At 37.1% G+C, this 24,026-nt stretch overlaps 5 protein-coding genes and 2 pseudogenes across 5 annotated transcripts in view; 5 read left to right on the top strand and 2 right to left on the bottom strand.

Moving 5' to 3' along the window:
- Positions 1-987, bottom strand: part of LOC104764280 — a 2,357-nt gene extending 1,370 nt beyond the window's left edge. The window contains exon 1 of the mRNA XM_019241115.1: positions 172-987. Coding sequence (XP_019096660.1) covers positions 172-614 — 443 coding nt within the window. The 5' untranslated portion in view covers positions 615-987. The remainder of the gene's footprint in view (positions 1-171) is intronic.
- Positions 3,502-4,073, top strand: LOC104764278 (annotated as a pseudogene).
- LOC104764277 (long chain acyl-CoA synthetase 6, peroxisomal) lies at positions 4,263-11,217 on the top strand. Its single transcript, XM_010487776.2, has 23 exons — positions 4,263-4,528; positions 4,650-4,710; positions 4,787-4,864; positions 4,988-5,059; positions 5,168-5,249; positions 5,340-5,446; positions 6,151-6,226; positions 6,438-6,482; positions 6,599-6,685; positions 7,934-8,023; positions 8,180-8,259; positions 8,408-8,501; positions 8,738-8,826; positions 8,912-9,000; positions 9,173-9,302; positions 9,460-9,578; positions 9,680-9,803; positions 9,893-9,979; positions 10,246-10,349; positions 10,432-10,517; positions 10,597-10,686; positions 10,778-10,864; positions 10,970-11,217. Exons 1-23 carry the CDS (start codon positions 4,402-4,404, stop codon positions 11,054-11,056), a joined length of 2,091 nt encoding a protein of 696 aa, XP_010486078.1. The 5' UTR covers positions 4,263-4,401; the 3' UTR covers positions 11,057-11,217.
- Positions 11,745-15,255, top strand: LOC104767351 (sugar transport protein 6). Its single transcript, XM_019241308.1, has 5 exons — positions 11,745-12,062; positions 12,202-12,322; positions 13,634-13,832; positions 13,919-14,545; positions 14,660-15,255. Exons 1-5 carry the CDS (start codon positions 11,936-11,938, stop codon positions 15,107-15,109), a joined length of 1,524 nt encoding a protein of 507 aa, XP_019096853.1. The 5' UTR covers positions 11,745-11,935; the 3' UTR covers positions 15,110-15,255.
- Positions 15,616-18,984, bottom strand: LOC104764276 (annotated as a pseudogene).
- On the top strand, positions 20,740-21,836 carry LOC104764275 (germin-like protein subfamily 1 member 7). Its single transcript, XM_010487775.2, has 2 exons — positions 20,740-20,927; positions 21,185-21,836. Exons 1-2 carry the CDS (start codon positions 20,801-20,803, stop codon positions 21,733-21,735), a joined length of 678 nt encoding a protein of 225 aa, XP_010486077.1. The 5' UTR covers positions 20,740-20,800; the 3' UTR covers positions 21,736-21,836.
- The window catches only part of LOC104764274 (transmembrane protein 184A-like), a 3,514-nt gene continuing 1,588 nt past the window's right edge, over positions 22,101-24,026 (top strand). The window contains exons 1-6 of the mRNA XM_010487773.2: positions 22,101-22,381; positions 22,558-22,674; positions 22,785-22,941; positions 23,065-23,138; positions 23,242-23,391; positions 23,698-23,983. Of these exons, the coding sequence (XP_010486075.1) occupies positions 22,786-22,941; positions 23,065-23,138; positions 23,242-23,391; positions 23,698-23,983 (666 nt within the window). The 5' untranslated portion in view covers positions 22,101-22,381; positions 22,558-22,674; position 22,785. The remainder of the gene's footprint in view (positions 22,382-22,557; positions 22,675-22,784; positions 22,942-23,064; positions 23,139-23,241; positions 23,392-23,697; positions 23,984-24,026) is intronic.

Raw genomic sequence — 24,026 nt, 5'->3', positions numbered from 1 at the left:
GATCTCGTTCTTTCCAACCCTTTCTTACCTCTCTTCCCTTCTTTCTCTCTCTCCACTCTCTTGGCCGCATCCTCAAGCGAGCTCGATGATGATGTATAAGACGACGGAGACAAAGACGACACCGTCCTCACCGTAACCGGCGAAGAAGACGGATTCCTCTGTTTCTTCAACCTCAAAAGCTCTTTCCAAAGAACCGTACACTTGGGAGGGCGAGGAGATGGATCTTCGTCTATAAACCAACTCACTCTGTTATTATTATTATTCATCTCCTGATCTTTCTTCATCAATTCCGCTTTACGACTCTCTTCATCTTCGTTTGTCTTCAAGGTAATGTTTTTAAGCTTCTCTGAGTGCTTTACTTGCCAAAAGGGAAGCAACTTACCTTCGGAGAAGAGTTCATCGGCGGTAAGCATCTTCTGTGGACTCACATTTTCCGACAAGAACTCAAAGTCGGAGACTTTCACTGACCCTTTGGCGACATCTTTCTCTAGTTCCTTACACATCACGGGGCTGATGCTGATGAAATCTCCACCGTCGGATAAGTCAGCTGAGAAGGATATACGAGGTCCAATCAACGGTGGGGACTCCGTGTTTGAAACCATCTCTGAAACCATATCTTCTCTATACTTTCTTCTTCTCTCGTGATAAAGAAGATCTGATAGATACGAACAAGTGATTGATCTCTCTGCTTATAAACTTCGGTGGAAGTAGCAAATCGTGGTATAGACGTGTGGCTGATTGATTCTTGTCTCCAAGTATTAAGAGAAGAGAGTTCTAGCTAGTGGTAGACTTTGTGAGAGTTATAGATGATGGAGATAATAAATAACAAGGGGGGGAGAGAGAGAGAGATGAGGTCTGGAAAAGGAGAAACAGAGTAAGTTGATTAATGTGATTAAGATTAATAAATTGAGGTTAAGAAGATATAGTACTAATGAGGAAGACGACCACATGGACACGTTGGGGGGAGACACAAGCAGACAAATTAGAGACATGTAATTAGAGTTGTGACTTTAAAAGCCTTGTTGGAGATTTAAGAATATAAATGAGCCATGCAACTTATATTTATATAATCTTACATCAATCGAGGTTACTTCAAAAATATAAGATAGAAAACGCTTTTTTTTTGTTATTTTCTAATAGAGAAGATGATAGATCATAGAGTCAATGGGGGAGTTGGGAATTAACGAGAGAGAGTGCATGAAGGAAGGATGGTAATGACCAGTTAACACATGTCGGCACATGCATGTAATTACACAAATTAATAGGGTTTCTCTTGCTTAGAAAACAAAATTCAACTGAAGATCCAAATATCATCCTTCATGAAACTTTTACGAAATCGCTTCTCATGTTTAATTATCTTCAGAATGCATGCATGATCTTTGTCTTGGTTTACGAGGATTGGACGATTTACATATTTTTAATAATAGTTTAGCACACGTAATTCTTTTTTTTGTTGTAAAAGATATCATTTAAATTTAAAAGTCACCAGTCCAAAATTATCTGCAGACAGCTTTAAAATTATACTCATTTCACTAAAAATATTTCTATTTATATATTGAATGAAAAATTATTTTTGTCCAGAGAGTATATATATTTCATAATATAAAAAACACTAATAGCAAACTATTGGGTATGGGACAAACAAACAGACAATAATAATCTAATCTAATTGGGGTATGTATGCATATATCGAAGTAATATGATCGTAATAATATAAATAAATACAAGTAAAATACTTGGAAGCACGTTGGAGCTGCGGGTTTCTTGGTGTTGGACCACTCTCGATTTAGTTCTAATTTTTGTTCTCCTTCCTTTGTTTTTTTTTGTCAACGTTTCGGTTCAAGTGTTAGTCTGATTTTTTTTTTACTCTAACAAGTAATATTGTTTATCAAATTTCAAATGCATATATTTACTAGATTTGTTTGCTTCTTTTCTTTCTTATATCCTATAATTTCATTGGATTTTAATGGTAGAATGTAATGTAGGTCTTGAATGTTTTGTAGATTATGAAAGAGACTTTAGTTTTTGGTTTTCAAAAGCTCATTTTGATACCAATTAAAAATTTTAAATTTCAGGTTCCTTATAATTTAGAGAAACTTTTTGCTATAGCCTTCTATTCACGAATTTAGATTTTAATTAGCTTTCCTATAATTAAGGGAATCTAGTTTTTACTCATTCTACTTAATTTTTCCCAAAAAACAGAATCTATTTTTTGGAGTTTTTTTTGTTTTTTATTAAAGGGTATTCAATTTATATAAACAAGTGTCCAATGAGCTATTTTTTGGAGTTAGACAAAAACCTAATAGTAAAATCTAAAATCCTAAAACTGAAAACCAAATATAAAAGGGACTTAATAATGAATTTAAGAAAAAAAAACTCTAAACAGTGGCTAGATGATCAATTTTAAAACATTTAACTATTTTTTAAAAATAATTAAACACTAAACTAAAAACTGTTAACAAATTTAACCATGATAAGTTTATCCTTTTAATAATTACGTCATTTTTTTCCAAAATACAACTCATGATATGTTTATGGAGACTTAAGACTTCAGCTGGTGATTCTTTATTAGTCAGATCATTTGTTTGCATATTGGCATTTCTACAGATTTGGTATTGAACTTTGAATTATCACTCTTCTTAACAATACAATAAAGTCATTGGTGGACTTGGTAATTATGCGGTGAGAAGGTTATATAAGCAGGGCAGGTTCGATTCCTTTCCCTTACTTTAGTATTATTTTATTTTCACAATATTTAGTAGGCCCAAATTTTTCTCTGCTTCCGGCCCACTCTCATATAAAGCGCCCGGTGATCGGATTTAAGTCTCTAACCTAGAAATGTAAGTACAATTCATCAGTTACAAATTACAACTTACACAATTAAGTATAACTTATACACCGACTTAATATGAAAAGAAAAAAAATAATATATTTTTTCTATTATTTAAAAACTGTACCTAATGTAAAACGACATTATTTAAAAACAGATTCCGGAAACCAAGTCACTAGAAATTGATACTAGTTGGAATTTTTTTTGTTTACACCACATATTGCTTAACCATATATTAACATTTCATTTCTGTAAATTTCCTTTTTTTTTAAATCTGTTGGATTTCATTCTCATATATATGGGATATGGACACAATAAAAGCAAAAGATCTTATAAAAAAACAACACGTCAATTAAAGTGTCAAACTTTAAGTGGCTGTTACATAGTATGTAAATTTCATCCAAGGAATCAAATCCTCCTAATTAAGAGATAGTTTTGACTCAACAATTACAATTGATCAACAACAATAGCAAAAAGCCTCCCTCTAATTTACTGCCATAAAGTGAATACAGATTTGTACAGCTTTCATTGTGTCCTTCTTAAGCTTAATTATCCATCTTTCGTTTTATGAATGAATCTATATGTAACAGAAAGATAAGTCTAAGACAATTCTTATAATATACACAAAACCTAGATATCACCCCCCCCCCATACAATAATATTACAATATCATGTCGAAACGAAACATTTGCTACATAGTTTCCGGAATCATATTCATCCTCTTAGCCCTCTTCTTGATTGGTTTGATCCTCGCGCAAACCGTGTTCAAGCCAAAACATCCGATATTACAAACCGTGTCTTCAACCGTCGAAGGCGTATCCACAAATGTATTGCCACCAGATCAGGTCCAGGTGAACTTCACTCTCACGCTCGAGATGTTGCTGACGACCCGAACGTTGCGGATGTCAAGTACAAGACGGTGGAAAACATGGTTTATTACAGGGATACGCTGGTGGGAAATCTGAGTCTTCCTTCAAGCACGTTACCAGCGAAAGGTTCAGTGATTTTGGCATGTCCTCTTGTTCTTCAGATCGATAAATTTGTAGTCAACTTGGGGGATATCGTGCAAGATATATTGCATGGGAAAATAGTGATGGAGACAAAAGCAAGAATGCCAGGAGAGATCACGTTGTTGGGAATCTTTAAAACACATATGGATTCATTATCGCATTGCAACCTCGTACTTGGGTTTCCTACAATGAAAGTGTTGGAACAAGTTTGTGATCTCAAAACTAAGCTGTAACTGTTACGTTTTTGTTCTGTTTTTGTTCTATAGGCTTAATAGGGCATGCAGTGTTTGATTATAGTTTTCCGTAATAATAAAAAAAAGATTGTATTATTCATTCAAGTACCCTTTTTTTAATTATTTTGTTTTTGTGTTACAAATTAATAATATAAATTTTGGTGAGAAACAAAGACACGAAATCAACGGATAGCAACATCATATTATCAACACAAAGAGTTAGAAAAGCGTGCCTCCTTTTTTTCTATTTTAATTTAATAAATAATCTTCGGATCTTCGGATCTTCGGATCATTGTCCTCTTCTCTCTCTGATTCCGAATCGGAAACTATGGATTCTTCATCATCCGTCGTCGCAGCACGACGCCGTATCAACGCTATCCACTCTCACCTCGTCACGTCTTCTCGCTCTTCCCCTCTCCTCCGTTCCAATCCAACCTCCGGCGAATTCGGTCTTGGTCCGTATTCTCTCAATCTCTTTTTGATTTACTTTACTACTAGGCTTAGCTAAGCTTCCTCTCTCTCTCTCTCTCGTTGCTGATTCCTTTTTTTTTTTGTGTGTATTCTGATCGCAATTAGATAACGGATACAGTGTTGTTCTTCCTGAGAAATTGAATACTGGCAATTGGAATGTCTACAGGTTTCCCTCTTCTTCCTCCTCTCCTTTCTCTATCTCTCTCTCTCTCAATTTCATTTGATTTCAAAATTTTACTCAGATCTGTAAAGTCTCCGTTCAAGCTCGTTAGTAGATTCCCAGATCATCCTGACATCGCTACTCTCCATGACAATTTTGAGTATGGCAATCAGAATCCCCCCCTTCTTCTTCTTCTTCTTCTTCTTCTTCTTCTTCTATTTATCAATTTTTTTTTGAGTCATCTCTCTGAATTGTTACTGTTCCTTTGTTACTATGTATGTAGGCATGCTGTTCATGATTTTCGTGATTACAAGTATTTAGGAACTCGTGTTCGTGTCGACGGAACTGTTGGAGAGTGAGCTGCTCTTAAACTTCACTCAAGAAAATTATTATGTATATGCTTTCTTTTTGAAAGCTTTTCTCTTTTTACGTGACTCTTTTGTATTTATTTACTCTTCTCTAGCTATAAATGGATGACATACGGAGAAGCTGGTACTGCAAGAACTGCTCTTGGTTCTGGTTTAGTTCATCATGGTATCCCCATGGTAATTTGTTTGATTCTAGCTTTTTCTTTCCGATTGATTGATCTTGAGTTTTGCAGCTTGACTGTTAAGTCTCTGTTTTTCTTCTATTAGGGATCATCTGTTGGAATTTACTTTATCAACCGTCCTGAGTGGCTCATCGTTGATCATGCTTGTTCTTCTTATTCTTATGTGTTTGTTCCTTTGTATGATACTCTTGGTAAGCTTCTGGTTACAGCTTATTATTTCAATTGCACATTTGTTACGGATGTTTATGATAATAATACTCTCTTTTTTTTTTTTTGAGTGCAGGTCCTGATGCTGTCAAATTTATTGTCAATCATGCAACTGTGCAAGCTATTTTTTTGTGTGGCAGAGACTTTAAACTTTGTAAGTTCTTCAGTCCAAGCCCGCCAAGGACACTGTAGAAAAGTTCAGAATTCCGCTTCTCAGAACAGGTTACGACTTCTCCTTTTCCTGATTCAGTATGGGAAAAATATATTGTTTATATAACTTTCTCTTGGTGCAAATTACAATCTTGCGTACATATTTCACATATTTCAAAATTTTGTTTTCTATAAATTTTGTAAAACGTTGCACATTATTATTATACCATCACGTTTACACTCTTTAAAGATAGTTCGTGACTATGCTCAGTTCGAGATGAATTGTATTTGGGTATGTAAAACATTGATTTGTCTATTTTCAAAATTATGACTGATTTACGGTTAAGTTACGGCTAAGTTATATACTTCACACGCCTGACTTATGAATTACGGAGTTATGAGATATTAGTACGTATTCTTCTTTCTTTCCTAGGTCTTTCGTTCTGTCAGATTCCTAATAAATTATCTAATTAAAACGTCTCTCGATATCACAAAAAGTGTTGTTGGGAAATCGCGAAAAATCACTAATTTTGTGCCANTCCTGATGCTGTCAAATTTATTGTCAATCATGCAACTGTGCAAGCTATTTTTTGTGTGGCAGAGACTTTAAACTCTGTAAGTTCTTCAGTCTGCTGCTTGAATTTCTTTCTCCTTTTCTAAATGCTTACTTGGATGATAGTGAGATTAAAAAAGGGAGAACCTTTTTTATCCCTTCCTCAAATGATGTGTATGTTACTCTGACTGTTTGAGTGTTTTCCTTCAATTGCTCCTACTTTTGCTAAATGCTCGTTTTTCCTTGCTTTCCTGTTTTTGCTGGAGGTTTCAGTTACTTAGCTGTTTGTCTGAGATGCCAAGTGTACGCCTGGTGGTGGTATGAAGACACCTCAGAGTTTTTTATTGATTACTATTTGAGTATTATGACTACAGTTTTCAAATTATTATTTTTTCTTCTCTTTGTTCGTGGTGTACCTTTCCTGGACTAAGTAGGTTGTTGGAGGCTTGAATGAATCTTTACCCTCCCTTCCGGCATCAGCAGGAGTGAAAGTTGTATCATATTCGGTGTTACTGAATCAGGTACTTGTGTAATTTTGTAATTCAATAGCCGTCTTCTGAAGAAGTAGGACTAAGGACATTCTATCATTTAAGATTTTGCAAGTTCTTACCAGTGCTATTATGATTCGTGTTCTGTTTATTACCAACCCGGGTTTCATCAATATTTATACAACACTGGGTACATAGTAGGTCACATATACAAGTGACTTCCACATCATTTTACTCTACCTATCACTCAAAAATTCAAAATCAATTTATATCAGGGCTACTGTTATACCTTTCCCATATTATCTATTGTAGTTTAATATAGTCACCCTGTATCTTTCTCTCTGCTAGCAGCACAGTTGTGGTCCATGTTGGTTTCATTGTTTTCTGACCAAAAAANACATAAAGTTAGCTTTTCTCACAATATATTATTCAAATTAATTAAAAAAATTTGAATTTGAATTGCGAATAAAAGAAATAAAAGTATTTCTCAAACAATTGACTGATATGGCTGAGTTATAGACATAAATGGCTGACTTATGAAATATTTGTAAATTAGAATTATTATAACTCAAAATTAAAATATAGAATGAAAAAATGAATATTACAATCATTATAAGCAATAAAAGTAATAATTATAGACAAAGATTGATTTTTACACAGTCCGATCAAAATGTGTAAAACATTCAAAACATGATATTTAAGGGTTAGGGTTAGGGTTAGGGCTTGAGGTGTAGAGTTCATATTTCCAACATTATGGGTTTTAATATAACAGTTTGATTTTGGTTATATTGTGTTTGGTTTAAGGTGATAATTTGGATATACTAATATAATAACCATTTGAAAATTTAAAAATTTTTGAAATTACTTTTCGGTTATTTCCGGTTATAGGTCGGTTAGATGAATATATAACCATAAATAATCCAAATGTTATCCAAATTAGGTGGATTAACTTAATATAATCGATAGCAAGCCGAATGTAACCANGCAAGTTCTTACCAGTGCTATTATGATTCGTGTTCTGTTTATTACCAACCCGGGTTTCATCAATATTTATACAACACTGGGTACATAGTAGGTCACATATACAAGTGACTTCCACATCATTTTACTCTACCTATCACTCAAAAATTCAAAATCAATTTATATCAGGGCTACTGTTATACCTTTCCCATATTATCTATTGTAGTTTAATATAGTCACCCTGTATCTTTCTCTCTGCTAGCAGCACAGTTGTGGTCCATGTTGGTTTCATTGTTTTCTGACCAAAAAAATGTGTTTCAGGGTCGTAGTAACCCTCAGCGATTTTTTCCACCAAAACCCGATGATGTTGCAACTATATGCTATACAAGCGGAACAACTGGGACACCCAAGGTTTTGCTCACTTGAAATTTTTATCTTCAAATTTAGGATAGTATTGTTCTTTATTTCATATTTACCCAGACTATAACATCTAAATTACTGTTTATCTAATCCTGTATGTCGCATTCCTCCCTTACCTGCTCTTCTTCTGGATGAAATATATTAAAGGGAGTCGTTTTAACTCATGCAAACTTGATTGCTAATGTTGCTGGCACCAGCTTTAGTGTGAAATTTTTCTCTTCAGATGTGTAAGTGCTTTGCTTCTTTCTACCACTAGTTCAAGATTTTTAATGTTCTCCTTTGTATCTATTGCTACATATATCTTAATTCTTAAGCGGTCTTGTTTCAGATAGACTATTAGTAACTGATTTTGTCATAATCTCTTCTACTCCCCAGTTACATTTCGTATCTTCCATTGGCACACATTTACGAACGAGCTAATCAGATCCTAACAGTGTACTTTGGTGTTGCTGTTGGATTCTACCAAGGGGTTAGAAACTGAACTTTCTCCTTTTAGCCAAATATTTGGCATTCCAGATATGAAGTCAGAACGTCTGGAAATCTGTTCATTCTATCTTTAGCTTCTCATAATACCTTTGATAAACATGCACTGGTTTGCATTAAGTAACCATGATAGACCTATGCACCTGTGATCTGATTTTTTCTTATACCGTGCCCCTTTTCTATTGATTTGATTGGACGAACCACTTTTAAAATTTTTTGCAGGACAATATGAAACTACTGGATGACTTGGCTGCTCTGAGACCTACTGTATTCAGCAGTGTCCCTCGATTATACAATAGAATTTATGCTGGGTAATATAATAGCTTTGGTTTGTTGATATGCGCTCTCTGCTGCTATTGCGAATACACTGAACTAATGTAAAGTTGTTGTCCCCAGTATCATTAATGCAGTAAAAACCTCTGGTGGGCTGAAAGAAAGACTCTTCAATGCTGCCTATAATGCAAAGAAGCAGGCTCTCTTGAATGGTAGGTCCTGCCATACTTAGTTACATTGAAACCAATCTGTGGAATTATGTAGCTAGGGCACTTTGTTACAGTTGAGGGACTTTGATTACAGTTGAGTTCTAAGATATGATAAAAGTATTTACTTTAAACAGTTTTGGGCTTGATTTCCTTTGAATGTTTACTGTTGGTTCAGGAAAGAGTGCTTCGCCCATATGGGACAGGTTGGTATTTAATAAGATAAAGGACAGACTTGGAGGACGGGTTCGTTTTATGACATCTGGTGCTTCACCTCTGTCTCCTGAAGTGCTGGAATTTTTGAAAATGTAAGTTTATTTCTTTCAAAATATTGTGTTCTGTCATATTATCCAATAAAATTTACCCTCAAGAATGAAAACGTTGTTTTCTTATAACTTCCGTTTGAATTTAGCTTGTGATTTTCTTTTATCTTTGATTTAATCTTGTGGTATGAATCTTCTTTAGATGCTTTGGAGGAAGGGTATCAGAGGGATATGGAATGACTGAAACATCTTGTGTCATAACTGGAATGGACGAGGGTGATAACCTCACTGGGCATGTTGGCTCTCCTAATCCAGCTTGTGGTGAGCTTTTTTACCGAGTCTGCATAAGATAAGTAGAATAATTTGGAACTAAATATACAATTTAAATCGCTATTTGGATTTAATACGCCTTCCTTTTACAGAAGTAAAGCTTGTGGATGTCCCGGAAATGAACTATACATCAGTGGATCAGCCCCATCCCCGCGGCGAAATATGTGTTAGAGGTCCTATCATTTTTACAGGATATTACAAAGATGAAGTTCAAACGTATGTGCACCTCTTGCATTGCAAATTCCTCTTTCACTAATTAAAGTTTACCAAGAACTAATTCTTTCAGTAAAATGTATTATTTTCAGGAGAGAGGTCATTGATGAAGATGGATGGCTTCACACTGGAGATATAGGTCTGTGGCTGCCAGGAGGACGTCTAAAAATTATTGACAGGTTTTTCCGAATCACTTGATTTTTGTTATACATTGTCTTTATAGTAAAGTCAAATTACCTTGGCTCAGAATGAATAAGCCTGCTTTTTCATCTGTATTTTCTCATCCCATCTTTGGATTTTACTTCTTACTGATGATATAAGCACCAAGGAATGTCTGGAAAAGTCTAGGGAGTGCAAAGCTCTAGTTTTCCACGACTGGTTATTTATTTGGGGACTTGTTGATATCTTTTGAACATATTAGTAAAATTTCTCATTCTTTGAACAGGAAGAAGAACATCTTCAAGTTGGCACAGGGGGAGTATATAGCTCCAGAGAAAATTGAAAACGTCTATGCCAAATGCAAATTTGTGGGCCAATGCTTCATATATGGTATAGTATATAAAATTTCGTAAATCATTTTGTATAGCATTGCTTTAAGTATTCCCTATCTTTATTCGTTTCCAATTTTCAGGTGATAGCTTTAATTCATCATTAGTCGCTGTTGTATCGGTTGATCCAGATGTGCTGAAAAGCTGGGCTGCTTCAGAAGGCATTAAGGTAATATAACTTCCTTCACCTAATTCTCTAAATGTAACAATAGGAAACTAACTTTATACCTCCACTTTGCTGAATGTAGTATGGAGGAGATCTGAGAGAATTGTGCAATAACCCGAGAGTGAAAGCAGCAGTACTATCTGACATGGACACTGTTGGAAGAGAAGCTCAGGCAATGCATCTCAGTAAACAATTTTCGTTTAGTTAATATTTCTCAAGTACGCTATCACTGACTTGAAAACAAACAAAAACATATGGTGCAGTTGAGAGGCTTTGAGTTTGCAAAGGCGGTGACATTGGTGCTGGAGCCATTTACACTGGAGAATGGTTTGCTAACTCCGACATTCAAGGTAAGTTCTGCCAGACCCGTTTGAGCAAGTAGATTCGATGGTGAGATAATATTAGGAAACCAGTTGTGAATATGGATTGAGGCAAGATTTGATTGATATTTGTAGATTAAGAGACCACAAGCAAAGGAATATTTCGGAGAAGCAATAACAAACATGTACAAGGAACTTGGTGCTTCTGATCCCCACCGCTAATAAAGCTTTGTGATGTTAGTATAATCGTGTGATTAATAAAAAAAGCCCACTCGAAATGTTATGTTCATCCCAAATTGTATTCTTTTTTTTGTTGTTCTCTTGCCACATACTTATTTTTATTGAATGTTAGTAAAGGTAATAAAGGTGCTACATTCTATGTTTTCCCCTGTGTAATAAAAAGGGCAAAACATTCCACAATTCGTTCGTTTGATATTATTCTCAGATTCTTCGGCCTACCAGGAAACGACAATCTTATTCAACGTATTCTACTTCTGTAACCTTCAGATTGGATTCACTCGGCCAACTCACTATCCCGTTCGCTGAAAGATATCTGATAATAAATAGTGATACGGTTAGAAAGATGTTATTAAAACTCGGTTCAGTTTTTGGTTGGCTCAGTTAACCACGATTACTACTGCTGAGCGGCTGAGCCTGATTTAGTACAAGAAGATTTGACTGTGCAACCCAAGAATAATTGGAAAGAGAAAACAAGATTGTGATCCGAAGCAGTCCTAATCACTGACCATACAATAACCCATATATCTCGCATATGCTATTTCGAAACACACAGTCCCAATTTTAGACAAGTCTGGATCTCATCTCAGTTTGGTCTGTGACTCTGTCATGTCTTCATCTCTTATAAATACGTGATCTCTTTCACCTTTTATCATTCTCTCCAACAGGGTCTGTCATTTCAAGCAGGATCTCTGTCTCCCTCAGTCTCTGGTCCGTGATCTCTGTCTCCCTCAGTCTCTGGTCCGTGATCTCTTTAGTTTACACGGACACAGACACGCCCGCACACATATACAAACACTTAATATATTTTGACGTATATATACTGAGTTTGCGTGGTGGTGTCTGATCGAGATTTTATTAAACATGGCTGTTGTTGTAACTAATGCAAATGCTCCGGCTTTCGAAGCCAAGATGACTGTCTATGTCTTCATCTGTGTTATGATTGCCGCTGTTGGCGGTTTGATCTTCGGATACGACATCGGAATTTCCGGTTTATTCTCTTACTCTGTACTAGTTTTCACACATACATATGCATTTCAAGAAAACTAAATAAAACCTATATCTTGCATCTCAAGTTACATGTCTTTTGTTTTCTTGTGCTAATGTTGATGATGACCTGTGGTTAAAAGGGGGAGTGACGGCGATGGACGATTTCTTGAAGGAATTTTTTCCGGCGGTGTGGGAGAGGAAGAGGCACGTACACGAGAACAACTACTGCAAATACGATAACCAGTTCTTGCAACTGTTCACATCGTCTCTTTACCTAGCCGCACTTGTGGCCAGCTTCGTTGCTTCCGCCATCTGTTCCAAACTCGGAAGGAAGCCCACGATGCAGTTTGCTTCTATCTTTTTCTTGATTGGTGTCGGCCTCACTGCAGGAGCCGTTAACCTCGTCATGTTGATCATTGGAAGACTCTTCCTTGGCTTTGGGGTTGGATTTGGCAATCAGGTATATATAAGTAAAGAACTAGCTACATGTGTCAAAACAGGTCACTCCGGGGTTGAAAATGACCTAACTTCACCTGAAATATGCAGGCAGTGCCGCTTTTCTTGTCTGAGATTGCTCCAGCACAGCTCCGAGGAGGTCTCAACATTGTATTCCAACTCATGGTCACAATCGGAATCCTAATTGCCAACATTGTCAACTACTTCACAGCCACGGTTCACCCTCACGGATGGCGCATTGCTCTCGGTGGAGCCGGGATTCCAGCTGTTATTCTCCTCTTCGGTTCGCTGCTTATCATTGAGACGCCCACAAGCCTCATCGAGCGCAACAAGAACGAAGAAGGAAAAGAAGCCCTAAGGAAGATCAGAGGAGTTGATGATATCAATGACGAGTATGAGTCTATCGTCCATGCCTGCGACATCGCGAGGCAAGTCAAAGACCCTTACAGGAAACTGTTGAAGCCGGCTAGTCGCCCACCGTTGGTTATCGGAATGCTTCTCCAGTTCTTCCAACAGTTTACTGGAATCAATGCTATTATGTTCTATGCACCGGTTTTATTCCAAACTGTTGGGTTCGGTAGCAACGCAGCGCTTCTCTCTGCCGTTGTCACGGGATCGATCAATGTTCTTAGCACGTTCGTTGGGATTTACCTCGTTGATAGAACTGGCCGGAGATTCCTTCTTCTCCAATCTTCCGTTCACATGCTCATCTGCCATGTCATTAACTATATCTCTTGTCTTTTGTTTTTATTTCTTGTGATTCAAGTTGGTAACTTGAAGATGGGTTTCTTGTCACACAAGTTAAAGTAGCTAACAAATCTCTTGAAACAGTTGATCATTGGAAGCATCCTAGCAAAGGACTTGGGTGTAACGGGAACACTCGGGAAGGCACAAGCACTAGTAGTGGTGATATTTGTGTGCGTTTACGTGATGGGATTTGCGTGGTCATGGGGACCTTTAGGATGGCTAATCCCAAGCGAGACGTTTCCTCTAGAGACTCGAAGCGCAGGATTCGCTGTTGCAGTCTCGTGCAACATGTTCTTCACGTTCTTAATTGCTCAAGCCTTCTTATCAATGCTTTGCGGGATGAGATATGGAATATTCNCAACTGTTCACATCGTCTCTTTACCTAGCCGCACTTGTGGCCAGCTTCGTTGCTTCCGCCATCTGTTCCAAACTCGGAAGGAAGCCCACGATGCAGTTTGCTTCTATCTTTTTCTTGATTGGTGTCGGCCTCACTGCAGGAGCCGTTAACCTCGTCATGTTGATCATTGGAAGACTCTTCCTTGGCTTTGGGGTTGGATTTGGCAATCAGGTATATATAAGTAAAGAACTAGCTACATGTGTCAAAACAGGTCACTCCGGGGTTGAAAATGACCTAACTTCACCTGAAATATGCAGGCAGTGCCGCTTTTCTTGTCTGAGATTGCTCCAGCACAGCTCCGAGGAGGTCTCAACATTGTATTCCAACTCATGGTCACAATCGGAATCCTAATTGCCAACATTGTCAACTACTTCACAGCCACGGTTCACCCTCACGGATGGCGCATTGCTCTCGGTGGAGCCGGGATTCCAGCTGTTATTCTCCTCTTCGGTTCGCTGCTTATCATTGAGACGCCCACAAGCCTCATCGAGCGCAACAAGAACGAAGAAGGAAAAGAAGCCCTAAGGAAGATCAGAGGAGTTGATGATATCAATGACGAGTATGAGTCTATCGTCCATGCCTGCGACATCGCGAGGCAAGTCAAAGACCCTTACAGGAAACTGTTGAAGCCGGCTAGTCGCCCACCGTTGGTTATCGGAATGCTTCTCCAGTTCTTCCAACAGTTTACTGGAATCAATGCTATTATGTTCTATGCACCGGTTTTATTCCAAACTGTTGGGTTCGGTAGCAACGCAGCGCTTCTCTCTGCCGTTGTCACGGGATCGATCAATGTTCTTAGCACGTTCGTTGGGATTTACCTCGTTGATAGAACTGGCCGGAGATTCCTTCTTCTCCAATCTTCCGTTCACATGCTCATCTGCCATGTCATTAACTATATCTCTTGTCTTTTGTTTTTATTTCTTGTGATTCAAGTTGGTAACTTGAAGATGGGTTTCTTGTCACACAAGTTAAAGTAGCTAACAAATCTCTTGAAACAGTTGATCATTGGAAGCATCCTAGCAAAGGACTTGGGTGTAACGGGAACACTCGGGAAGGCACAAGCACTAGTAGTGGTGATATTTGTGTGCGTTTACGTGATGGGATTTGCGTGGTCATGGGGACCTTTAGGATGGCTAATCCCAAGCGAGACGTTTCCTCTAGAGACTCGAAGCGCAGGATTCGCTGTTGCAGTCTCGTGCAACATGTTCTTCACGTTCTTAATTGCTCAAGCCTTCTTATCAATGCTTTGCGGGATGAGATATGGAATATTCTTCTTCTTCGCCGGCTGGATCATAGTGATGGGACTGTTTGCGTTGTTCTTCATACCAGAGACAAAAGGAATAGCCATTGATGACATGAGAGAGAGTGTCTGGAAGCCACATTGGTTCTGGAAAAGGTATATGCTTGCGGAGGATGATCATCCTGACGTCGAGAAGAGATCTGCTTGAAGTGCATCATTCTCTGTTGATGTGTCTTTTGTTTTCCCCTTACCTCTTCACTTTTTTTTTTCTTTCTTTTGTTGGGTTGCTATTCTTTAATTCTTTTGTTTCGTTGGTACGATTAGTGTAGTAATAAGGACCAACTTGTTGATTCAGGTTAGGGTATTATCAATGAAAAATTCCATGGAAATTTTCCTCACATTCTTCTCTCATTTATTTACATTATTTGAATTGTTTCATCATACAGTAGTAGATTAAGCTTAAGCTTCTGAAAATTAACAATTTAACGCCTTAATTTTTAGGCTAGAATAGAACATTCCAGAATTACAGTTTTGTTTCTTTTTGCTCAACGTTAGCAGAATCAGATTCTCTGTTTAATTGCTTGTACCGAACACAGAAGAACAAAACCAAGCAAGAAATCCGGTTTAGGAGTAAACCGTAAATTATAAAACAAAGCTAATTTTAACCATAACCTACTAATCAGCGTCTTTCAGTGCTTTCTTTTTCAAAGGATATATAACAAAAGATTCACTCTACTCAATCCTCTCAAGTTCCTCTTACTTGCCAAGTCAAAATGCAAAATTAGAAGCTATTGAAAGGAGTGTCAAGTTTCACAAACTAATATATAGCTAAAAAGAAAAAGATTATTTTGGTTATTTTCTAGTCGGGAAGTATTTGCTCGTTGTCTGCATCTCCTTCTGTCTCAATGGTAGGCTTAGTAGGTCCAGCTCCAGGAGCTTGCTTCTTCTTGATTCCACTCACTATATCATCAATCCTCAGAAGCATACACGCCGCTTCTATCGCTGTCTTAAACGTTTGCGCCTTCACATTGTACGCATCCCATATCTAATCACAAAATTGAAAGTATTATTAAGTCTCAAGAAACATAGACTTTACCAGAGAACATTGCTTTTTTTCAGTCTTACCTTGCTCTCTTTCATGTCAGCAATTGCACCAGTATTCCCATCGATTCCAGTCCAAGCATTCTCACCATTTGCATGCTAATTAAACCCAAAAAAATGAATCCATCAGAGAAATTTAGGGTGTCTAAAACATGTACAGACATTAAAAAAATTGGTAGACGTAGATATACTTTTCCTTGCAATGCTGTCATAGTTCTGATCACGTTAACTCCACAGTTCTGAGCTAGAGTACGTGGAATAACCTCAAAAGCTATGGCCACTGTTCCAATATGGCCACTGTTCCAATAACATTCAAAATTAGATCACCCATTCAACTTGAAAATATCACAAGTTCACAACTACGGGCAAAGCGAGTAGAAACCATAACAAACCTTTTCGATTCCTTCAATTGTTGCACTCTTCTGTTTTAAAGTGGCAGAAACTGTTAATTCTGTGGCTCCGCCGCCAGGAAGAAGCTTTGGGTTCTTGATGATGTTTCTTGAGACAGACATGGCATCCTGCAGGAAGGAATGCATCAGGTAAATGATAGTGACTAGCATGAGAAATATCTTATGTTTTGTAATATTATCATTCACACACCTGAAGATTTCTTTCCACTTCGTTGAGGAGATCTTTACTAGGTCCTCTTAAGAGCACGGTGCATGCTTTAGGTTCCTTGCAATCAACAATAAAGGCAAAGAAATCATCTCCTATCTTCTTGACCTCAAACAAGCCAGCACCGGTACCAACGTCAGACTCTTGAAGTTCATCAGGCCTGTTCACAATCACAGCTCCACATGCCTTAGCGATTCTGTTGTTGTCCGTCTTTCTCAACCTTCTGATAGCACTAACCCCAGCTTTACTGAAATAGTGACAGGCCAAGTCACTAAGTCCCTTCTCTGTAATTACTAAATCGGGTTTGAACTTTAGTATTTGCACGCAGATGTTCTCAATGTACTCCTCTTCCAGTTTCAACAGCACTTCCCAGTCCTCTTCTCTGACCAACTCGGCGTTGGTTTGGTTTTCACCTTTTTTGTACTCAAGGGGGCAGTCAAGAAGAATAATCCGCGGGTTGACAATCTTTCTCTTCATTTTACCAGGGGCAACTACGTCTTTGTTAAACATGACTCCTTTGAGAACCTTGGAGTCCTCCAACTGCCCACCTGGAACCTTCTCAACCTTAATGTACTTTTTGATATCCACCTCCCTCAATCCTTGTCCAAGATCAACACCAATAGTAGTGGTGGCATCAATAGCTAAATCCTACAAGAGCCACATTAACTCGTGTAAGAATGTGGGGGGAAAATAGCTAAAAAAAAAAAGTTCTATGACCTATAAGGCTTGTCACTACTCCCACTGTGGCTAGATTTAAGTGTGTAGCTTCTAAATGTGCAGACGTCGAAATGTGTTTGTGTCTTGTAAGTATACAATGTGTTATGATGTAATGTAGAAAAATATCATATATGGTTAAAGCCACCCTTGTTCGCAAAAGTGGATATTTTCAGTAATTAAAATACTTACAGCAATCAGATCTCCAAATTTGCTTGTGAATTTTGTTCCTATGCAGCTTTTGACTAATCCTAGTACTGTTGCACCTGCAATATAAATATTCATGTATCAGCAAACATGCCCACGAACAAAAACAAAGGTACAAGTGTACTTACGGTCATTGACATCGATTGGCATGGCAATCTTGTCAAGAACAGTGATAGCATCCTCGAGAGCCTTAATATAAGCTGCAATGAGAAAAACATTGATCTGATTAAAACAGTAAGAAAAATACAACACTGTGGAATGATCACAAATCAAGCCGCAAGTATACCTCGGCAAATGACTGTGGGATGGTAACTCTTCTCAATAAATGATTCAGCAACATGTAACAATTCACCAGCTGTTGAAAAACGAAAAGAAATCAGCGAGAGTCAAAATAGAGGACAACATTGTTGCGTATAAAACACATGCATTAGAGGAATATCACAGCAGTGCCTATTACACTCATCAAAGCAAACCTAGTGGCAGACAAATTAATTTCAACCAGATGAAATGTACATACCAAGAACAATAACAGATGTAGTCCCATCACCAACTTCTCCATCCTGTGTGCGACTCAACTCAATCATCGACTGCAACCAAGAAAGAGCAAAAAAAAAATTGATATCAGAAACAGAACAGTAAGAAGACGACAAGGACAAGCGAGAAAGGGAAGGAGTTAAAAAAACCTTAGCTGCAGGGTGAGCAACATCAATTTCACGCAAAATAGCATTTCCATCATTGGTAACAACAATCCCTGAAAACCAAAGAGTTTAGCAAAACCCATAAAGACCTTTTATGTACAGCTAACTTAGACAGTGTGAAGTAAAAAAGCTTTGACACAGAGAGAGTGTACATTGAATTACAAGTCAGTAAAGAAAGACTGAATTTTTCAAAAGGAATAAACCCTAACTTAATCCTTGTCCCTTTGAAGATCTATGGAGAAGAGGAAAACACTACAAGGAGACACAAAACAGAGAAACCTACCTCCACCAGCATCAAGAAGCATCTTTAACATAGAGCTAGGACCCAATGTAGTTCGTAAAATGTCAGAGACAGACTGTAAAATAGAACCCAGAACTCTAGTGAAACCATGATTCATTCATTAGCAGAGAGAGAAGCAACAATGGGAAAGAAAAAGAAAAAAGATAGAGACTTTATTACCTTGGAAGACTGAATATTAGCATGGTGAACCTTAGCTCCAGATTCACGCTGCAATGAATCCTCTGAACATTTTCACCAAGCAATTACATTAAACAACAATACAGAACACAGAATTAAGAAAAAAAAAACCAATTACAGATTCATAGAAACAAAATCTGCATAAGAAGAATTACTCACTGAGAACAAGAACGGGTGCGTTCATATCTGCGATCAAAAGCGTACACGGAGAACCGGAGAAGAAACAACAACAGCGACGGCGACGGCGACGGCGACGGATCAAATTCAAACAAGTGTGGATTCTTTCTCAGCTCTCTCAGACACTTTTATTATAAAGGTTTGTAAAGCCCAGTAATTCTAATCTTATTAAGCCCATTAAAGCCCATCTATGTTGTCTATTTATTTTTCTTCTTTTTCTTTTCAACTTTCAAATTTGTGTAGTTATTTTTAAGTTACAAGTTTTTTTTTTGGTACAAGTAGTTTATGTTTAAGTTAATTTTCATTTGAAATCCAATTAAGTCGAATACATTGTGTGTATATATTATTTGGTAACCTATCAAACATATCGAATGCTTGTTACGTGATTAGTGATAAGATACATGAAATTAGTGTAAAACAAAACAAAAAAAAAGTCCATAATAATATTTGATGATGAGACATAGCATTCTACTTAGGTGATATATATATCAATGCTTTAAAATCATTCTTTATTGCAAATTTCAGCAGCCTCCTTGAGAAAACGACAGTAAAACGAATGGAGAAATTAAGACGATCTCATAATGGACTATTACAGATTTGTATTTCTCCACAAAAATAAGAATATAGTGGTATAGGAGTTGGAGGTAAATGAAAGTGTTGCCACCATTTCACGAGCTCACGCTCCAATTTATTATTGACAACTTGCAAAGCACGTGATTTTTTGTATCAAATAAATATTTGACATATTGTAATTTTATAAGGATGGCCGATGACCGTATTCTCTAGCTAGTGCTTAGGGCACTTGATTAAGTGGCTATGCACAATTGTATGTTTGTTTATCTTCCAACTTCCAACTTACCTAGTATCTTTTTGGTCACTCTCCTCATGATGTATACGTAGCCATCACTTAAACTCCATGTTACCTAGTAAAACGCAATTCTTTTTTGCTTTTCGGAACGAAGGTTGAAAATTCAAATATCAAGATGTCGTGTAATCCAATACTTAGTAAGATAGCTCAAACATTTAGATAATTATTATTGACTTGTAGGAAATATGGGGATAGAGCACCCAAACAAAATTAAGCATTATGTCAAACGTTCTCGCCTCCTTTCTTGAAACTCCAATTTGTGTATGTCATCAACATCAGACCAGTTTTTATTTTTTTTATTTTTCCATTGAGGCAAAAGACAAGCTACTAATACTATATTTATTATATCACACTTAACTTCATAAAATCCCTTTATCATTATCATACACTTTGTTGTAAACACATATGTACACTATATCTACAGTTTTTTAGTTTTCACAAGTGATCATAAAACTATAGTAAACTAACTAATTTCAACTTTAAATAAAAATCTACAATTATGATAAGTTTAGTACTTCTATGTTATATAGGATGGTAAAAGACACACATATAACATATCCTTACTCTTTTTTTTTTTTTTTCTAAATTAAACCCAAAATCTTGAACAGAAAGTACTTGGTATACTGTATATATTAAACCTCTTATTTATTGTAGAAGAAATAAATGAAAGTCTTGAACGGAGTATATAGTATATGTAATTTTGCAAACACAGTACACCGAGACGTTAATTAGCCTTATTAACGTTTAAGGACTATATCGATTTAAGAACACGCTTGTGTGTTAGTCTCCGTACATACCATCCGAAAGTATTTGCATATCTTCTCACTTAACTCACTTAAATCTTTTGAATTAAAATAGTAGAATCGCCAGTGAGATATAACCACTAAAAACTTGTACGACTCATAATTTAATAAAACCCATTACCATTACTGATTTCTTCTGCTATATATAGCGCATCATTAGCTTGCAATGTATCTCAAATCCTTATCACAAAGCTTAAAAAAAAGCACACACACATACACAAAATACGAAAATATATAAATGGAAGGGTTTCTTCGGTTCCTTGTAGCGAAAGCCATCTTGTTGGCTATAGCATCTTCATTTGTGTCTTGTTACGACCCAAGTCCTCTTCAAGACTTTTGTGTTGCCGTCGATGACGCTAATGGCGGTAATATCTCTATTTACTATATATAATAACATGTTTGTGTGTCTTTTTGGCTAATGTTTATGATCAATTTTCACTAGCTTCTTTGTAATTCGAAACAAATATATATGGACTGATATATGTAAGTGTAACAGAAAGTATGATCGACATGTTTACAGTATCATATAAATAAAAGAGAACAACATCAAAACAAATATATTAACATTAATCACCATTCCGCTACAATTAACACGATTGGATTTTTCATCTGTGTGTTTCAGTTTTCGTGAATGGAAAATTCTGCAAAGACCCAAAATACGTGAAAGCCGAAGATTTTTTCACTTCCGGACTAAATATCGCCGGGAACACCATGAACCGCGTCGGCTCCAACGTTACAAACGTTAACGTCGACAGAATCCCTGGACTCAACACCCTTGGAGTGTCCCTTGTCAGAATTGACTTTGCCCCAGGAGGTCAAAACCCGCCACACACGCACCCACGTGCCACCGAGATACTCGTGCTTGTTGAAGGAACGCTCTTAGTCGGGTTTGTAACATCGAACCAAGACAACAACAGATTGTTCTCAAAGGTTCTTTACCCCGGAGACGTATTTGTGTTTCCCGTGGGAATGATACATTTTCAAGTGAACGTTGGGAGGACTAACGCGGTTGCGTTTGCTGGTCTCGGTAGCCAAAACCCCGGTACGATCACAATCGCAGACGCGGTCTTTGGATCGACGCCTTTGATTATGCCAGAGATTTTAGCTAAAGCGTTTCAGCTGGATGTGAACGTGGTTAGATACCTTGAGGCAAGGTTTTCTCGTAACTATTGAAAAAGGAATGACGGGAAACTGTAATCAAAATATGATGGGAAATGTACCAAAACAAAAAATAAAAATAATCTAAATAAAATATGTAATATATTGTGTGACAACTATAATCATAAAAAAAAAAGTGTCTATATACAATTGTAGTTTGATAATAAATACAATGTGTGAAGGCATGAAACCACCAACCATAGAGAATCGATTAGACTTGCGGTGGAAGGGAATAACATTATTCCAAAAAGATTTCTTACAGATAACAAAAAGATTTTAGGGTTTGAAGTTCCCAGGCTGGATTTTGTTGGGCCTTTAATGGACCTCTTCGCTAAATTTATTCAGAGTTTAATAATAATTAAAGGTTTAATTATTCCTTAATCTCCGCGTTTTCTTCTTCTTCTTCTTCCTCTTCTTCTTCTCGAGTCTCGACTCTGCTTTGCTTTATCCCACTGAGAATTTTGAATTTCATTCATTCATATCCCAAAGTTTTCTCTTTTTGGAGATAAATCAGGAAAAGTGTTAAACCCCCGATCAGTATAATCTCCGTTGTTGATTTCTGACTAAGGGTTTTTCCGATTTCAGTTTATGATCTGAGTCCGGGACTCTCTCTGTGTGTTGCTTTCTCATTGCGTTTTTCGATTCTTCTTCCTCTTTCAAGGTACGCTTTTGTTGATTGCGTTTTAATCACTCTCAGATCGTTCCCAAATTCCGGGGTTTTGTCTTAATTCCATCAAATTAATCGCTGCTTCAAATTCAACAACTCACCGATCCCTCGAACCCACTTTATGAAAAAGCTAATCGAGGGTTTAAATGCTTTTGAATCGTGAAAATCAGATTCGGATTTAGGGTTTTTCTCTGCTTTAAGCTTCAATCCTTTTGTCCACTTGACACCTCCCGGAGAATTCAGGAGGCTATTAGCTCTTTTCCAGATCTTGCTTAGCTCTTGTACAGGTTTCAAACCCTTCAGCTCCTTTTGCAATTGCGTTGTTTCTTTCTAGTTTGAGAGTTTGTTCAGAACGTAACTAATCACAAAGTTATCTCCTTTTTTTTTTTTTTTGCAGAATGGCGGATTTGCTTCCCATTTACCTCATTATTGTGGCGTTTCTATGCACTGTCGTAGCCATTGCTTTGGCCTTATTCCATATCTACAAGCACCTTTTGAATTATACGGAACCCATTTATCAGAGATATATCGTGCGCATCGTCTTCATGGTCCCGGTCAGTTTTTGCTCTTTCAACTGTTTTTCTTCTCTTTCTCTGTCTATACTGATTATTGAACTCCATTTCATGTTGGATTCTCTCCGGCTAACATTGTTCTTATTTCTTTTGGCACTACTACAGGTCTATGCCTTGATGTCATTCTTGGCTCTTGTGTTGCCCAAGAGCTCGATATATTTTAACTCTATCCGAGAAGTGTGAGTGTTTCTAAATTTTCCATATTAGCTAGTTTAGCATTGAACGAGATTCCTCAAGTTACTATACTAAGTTCTTAATGATGCAATCTTTTGTCTGTTTCAGTTACGAAGCATGGGTGATTTACAATTTTCTATCGCTGTGTTTGGCATGGGTTGGAGGCCCAGGTTCAGTAGTTATAAGCTTAACTGGCCGCTCTTTGAAGCCATCATGGCATCTCATGACATGTTGCTTCCCACCACTGCCATTAGACGGGTTAGTTTGCAGACTTAAACCTACATTCACTGTGCTTATACTGGTGGCATTTGTATATTTCTTTGAGTTCTCATATGATTTTTCACTAAATCTTGGAACTTGTTAAATTTTTAATTAAACCATGCTGAGGATCTTTAGGAATGAATGATCATTCAGTTGCGTGACTCTGGTTAAGCATAAGCATTAGAATTTCTTTAGTCCAGATATATTAGCATTAGGAATTTTTATGAATCTCGGTTTTGAGGTCTGTGACGACTGCCTTACCTAACATCTAATAACTGATACCTGACTTATCTTCTTTTGAAGGCGTTTTATTCGACGGTGCAAGCAAGGTTGTCTGCAATTTGTTATTCTAAAGCCAATCCTAGTTGCTGTAACACTTGTGCTTTATGCAAAAGGAAAATACAAGGATGGAAATTTCAGCCCTGATCAATCCTATCTCTATCTTACCATCATCTATACAATATCATACACAGTAGCTTTGTACGCACTGGTCCTCTTTTATGTGGCATGCAAAGATCTGCTTCAGCCATTCAATCCAGTCCCAAAGTTTGTGATTATAAAGTCTGTTGTCTTTCTAACTTATTGGCAGGTAATGTCTTTCTCGCTTGCTATCAATGAATCTGGTTTTGGCA

This window comes from Camelina sativa, chromosome 19 (genome assembly GCF_000633955.1).
Source record: "Camelina sativa cultivar DH55 chromosome 19, Cs, whole genome shotgun sequence".
Lineage (NCBI taxonomy): Eukaryota > Viridiplantae > Streptophyta > Magnoliopsida > Brassicales > Brassicaceae > Camelina > Camelina sativa.
This window is presented reverse-complemented; position numbering and strand designations above follow the sequence as displayed.

What these genes read in the sequence shown, in the direction of transcription:
- LOC104764277 (XM_010487776.2), top strand. Translation starts at nt 4,402, where the DNA reads ATGGATTCTTCATCATCCGTCGTCGCAGCACGACGCCGTATCAACGCT. An exon ending in CTCTCCTAATCCAGCTTGTG is followed by an intron (nt 9,579 to 9,679) that starts GTGAGCTTTTTT and finishes TTCCTTTTACAG; the next exon opens with AAGTAAAGCTTGTGGATGTC. An exon ending in CTGTTGGAAGAGAAGCTCAG is followed by an intron (nt 10,687 to 10,777) that starts GCAATGCATCTC and finishes CATATGGTGCAG; the next exon opens with TTGAGAGGCTTTGAGTTTGC.
- LOC104764275 (XM_010487775.2), top strand. Translation starts at nt 20,801, where the DNA reads ATGGAAGGGTTTCTTCGGTTCCTTGTAGCGAAAGCCATCTTGTTGGCT. An exon ending in CGTCGATGACGCTAATGGCG is followed by an intron (nt 20,928 to 21,184) that starts GTAATATCTCTA and finishes TGTGTGTTTCAG; the next exon opens with TTTTCGTGAATGGAAAATTC.
- LOC104767351 (XM_019241308.1), top strand. Translation starts at nt 11,936, where the DNA reads ATGGCTGTTGTTGTAACTAATGCAAATGCTCCGGCTTTCGAAGCCAAG. An exon ending in ATACGACATCGGAATTTCCG is followed by an intron (nt 12,063 to 12,201) that starts GTTTATTCTCTT and finishes TGTGGTTAAAAG; the next exon opens with GGGGAGTGACGGCGATGGAC. An exon ending in GGGTTGGATTTGGCAATCAG is followed by an intron (nt 13,833 to 13,918) that starts GTATATATAAGT and finishes TGAAATATGCAG; the next exon opens with GCAGTGCCGCTTTTCTTGTC.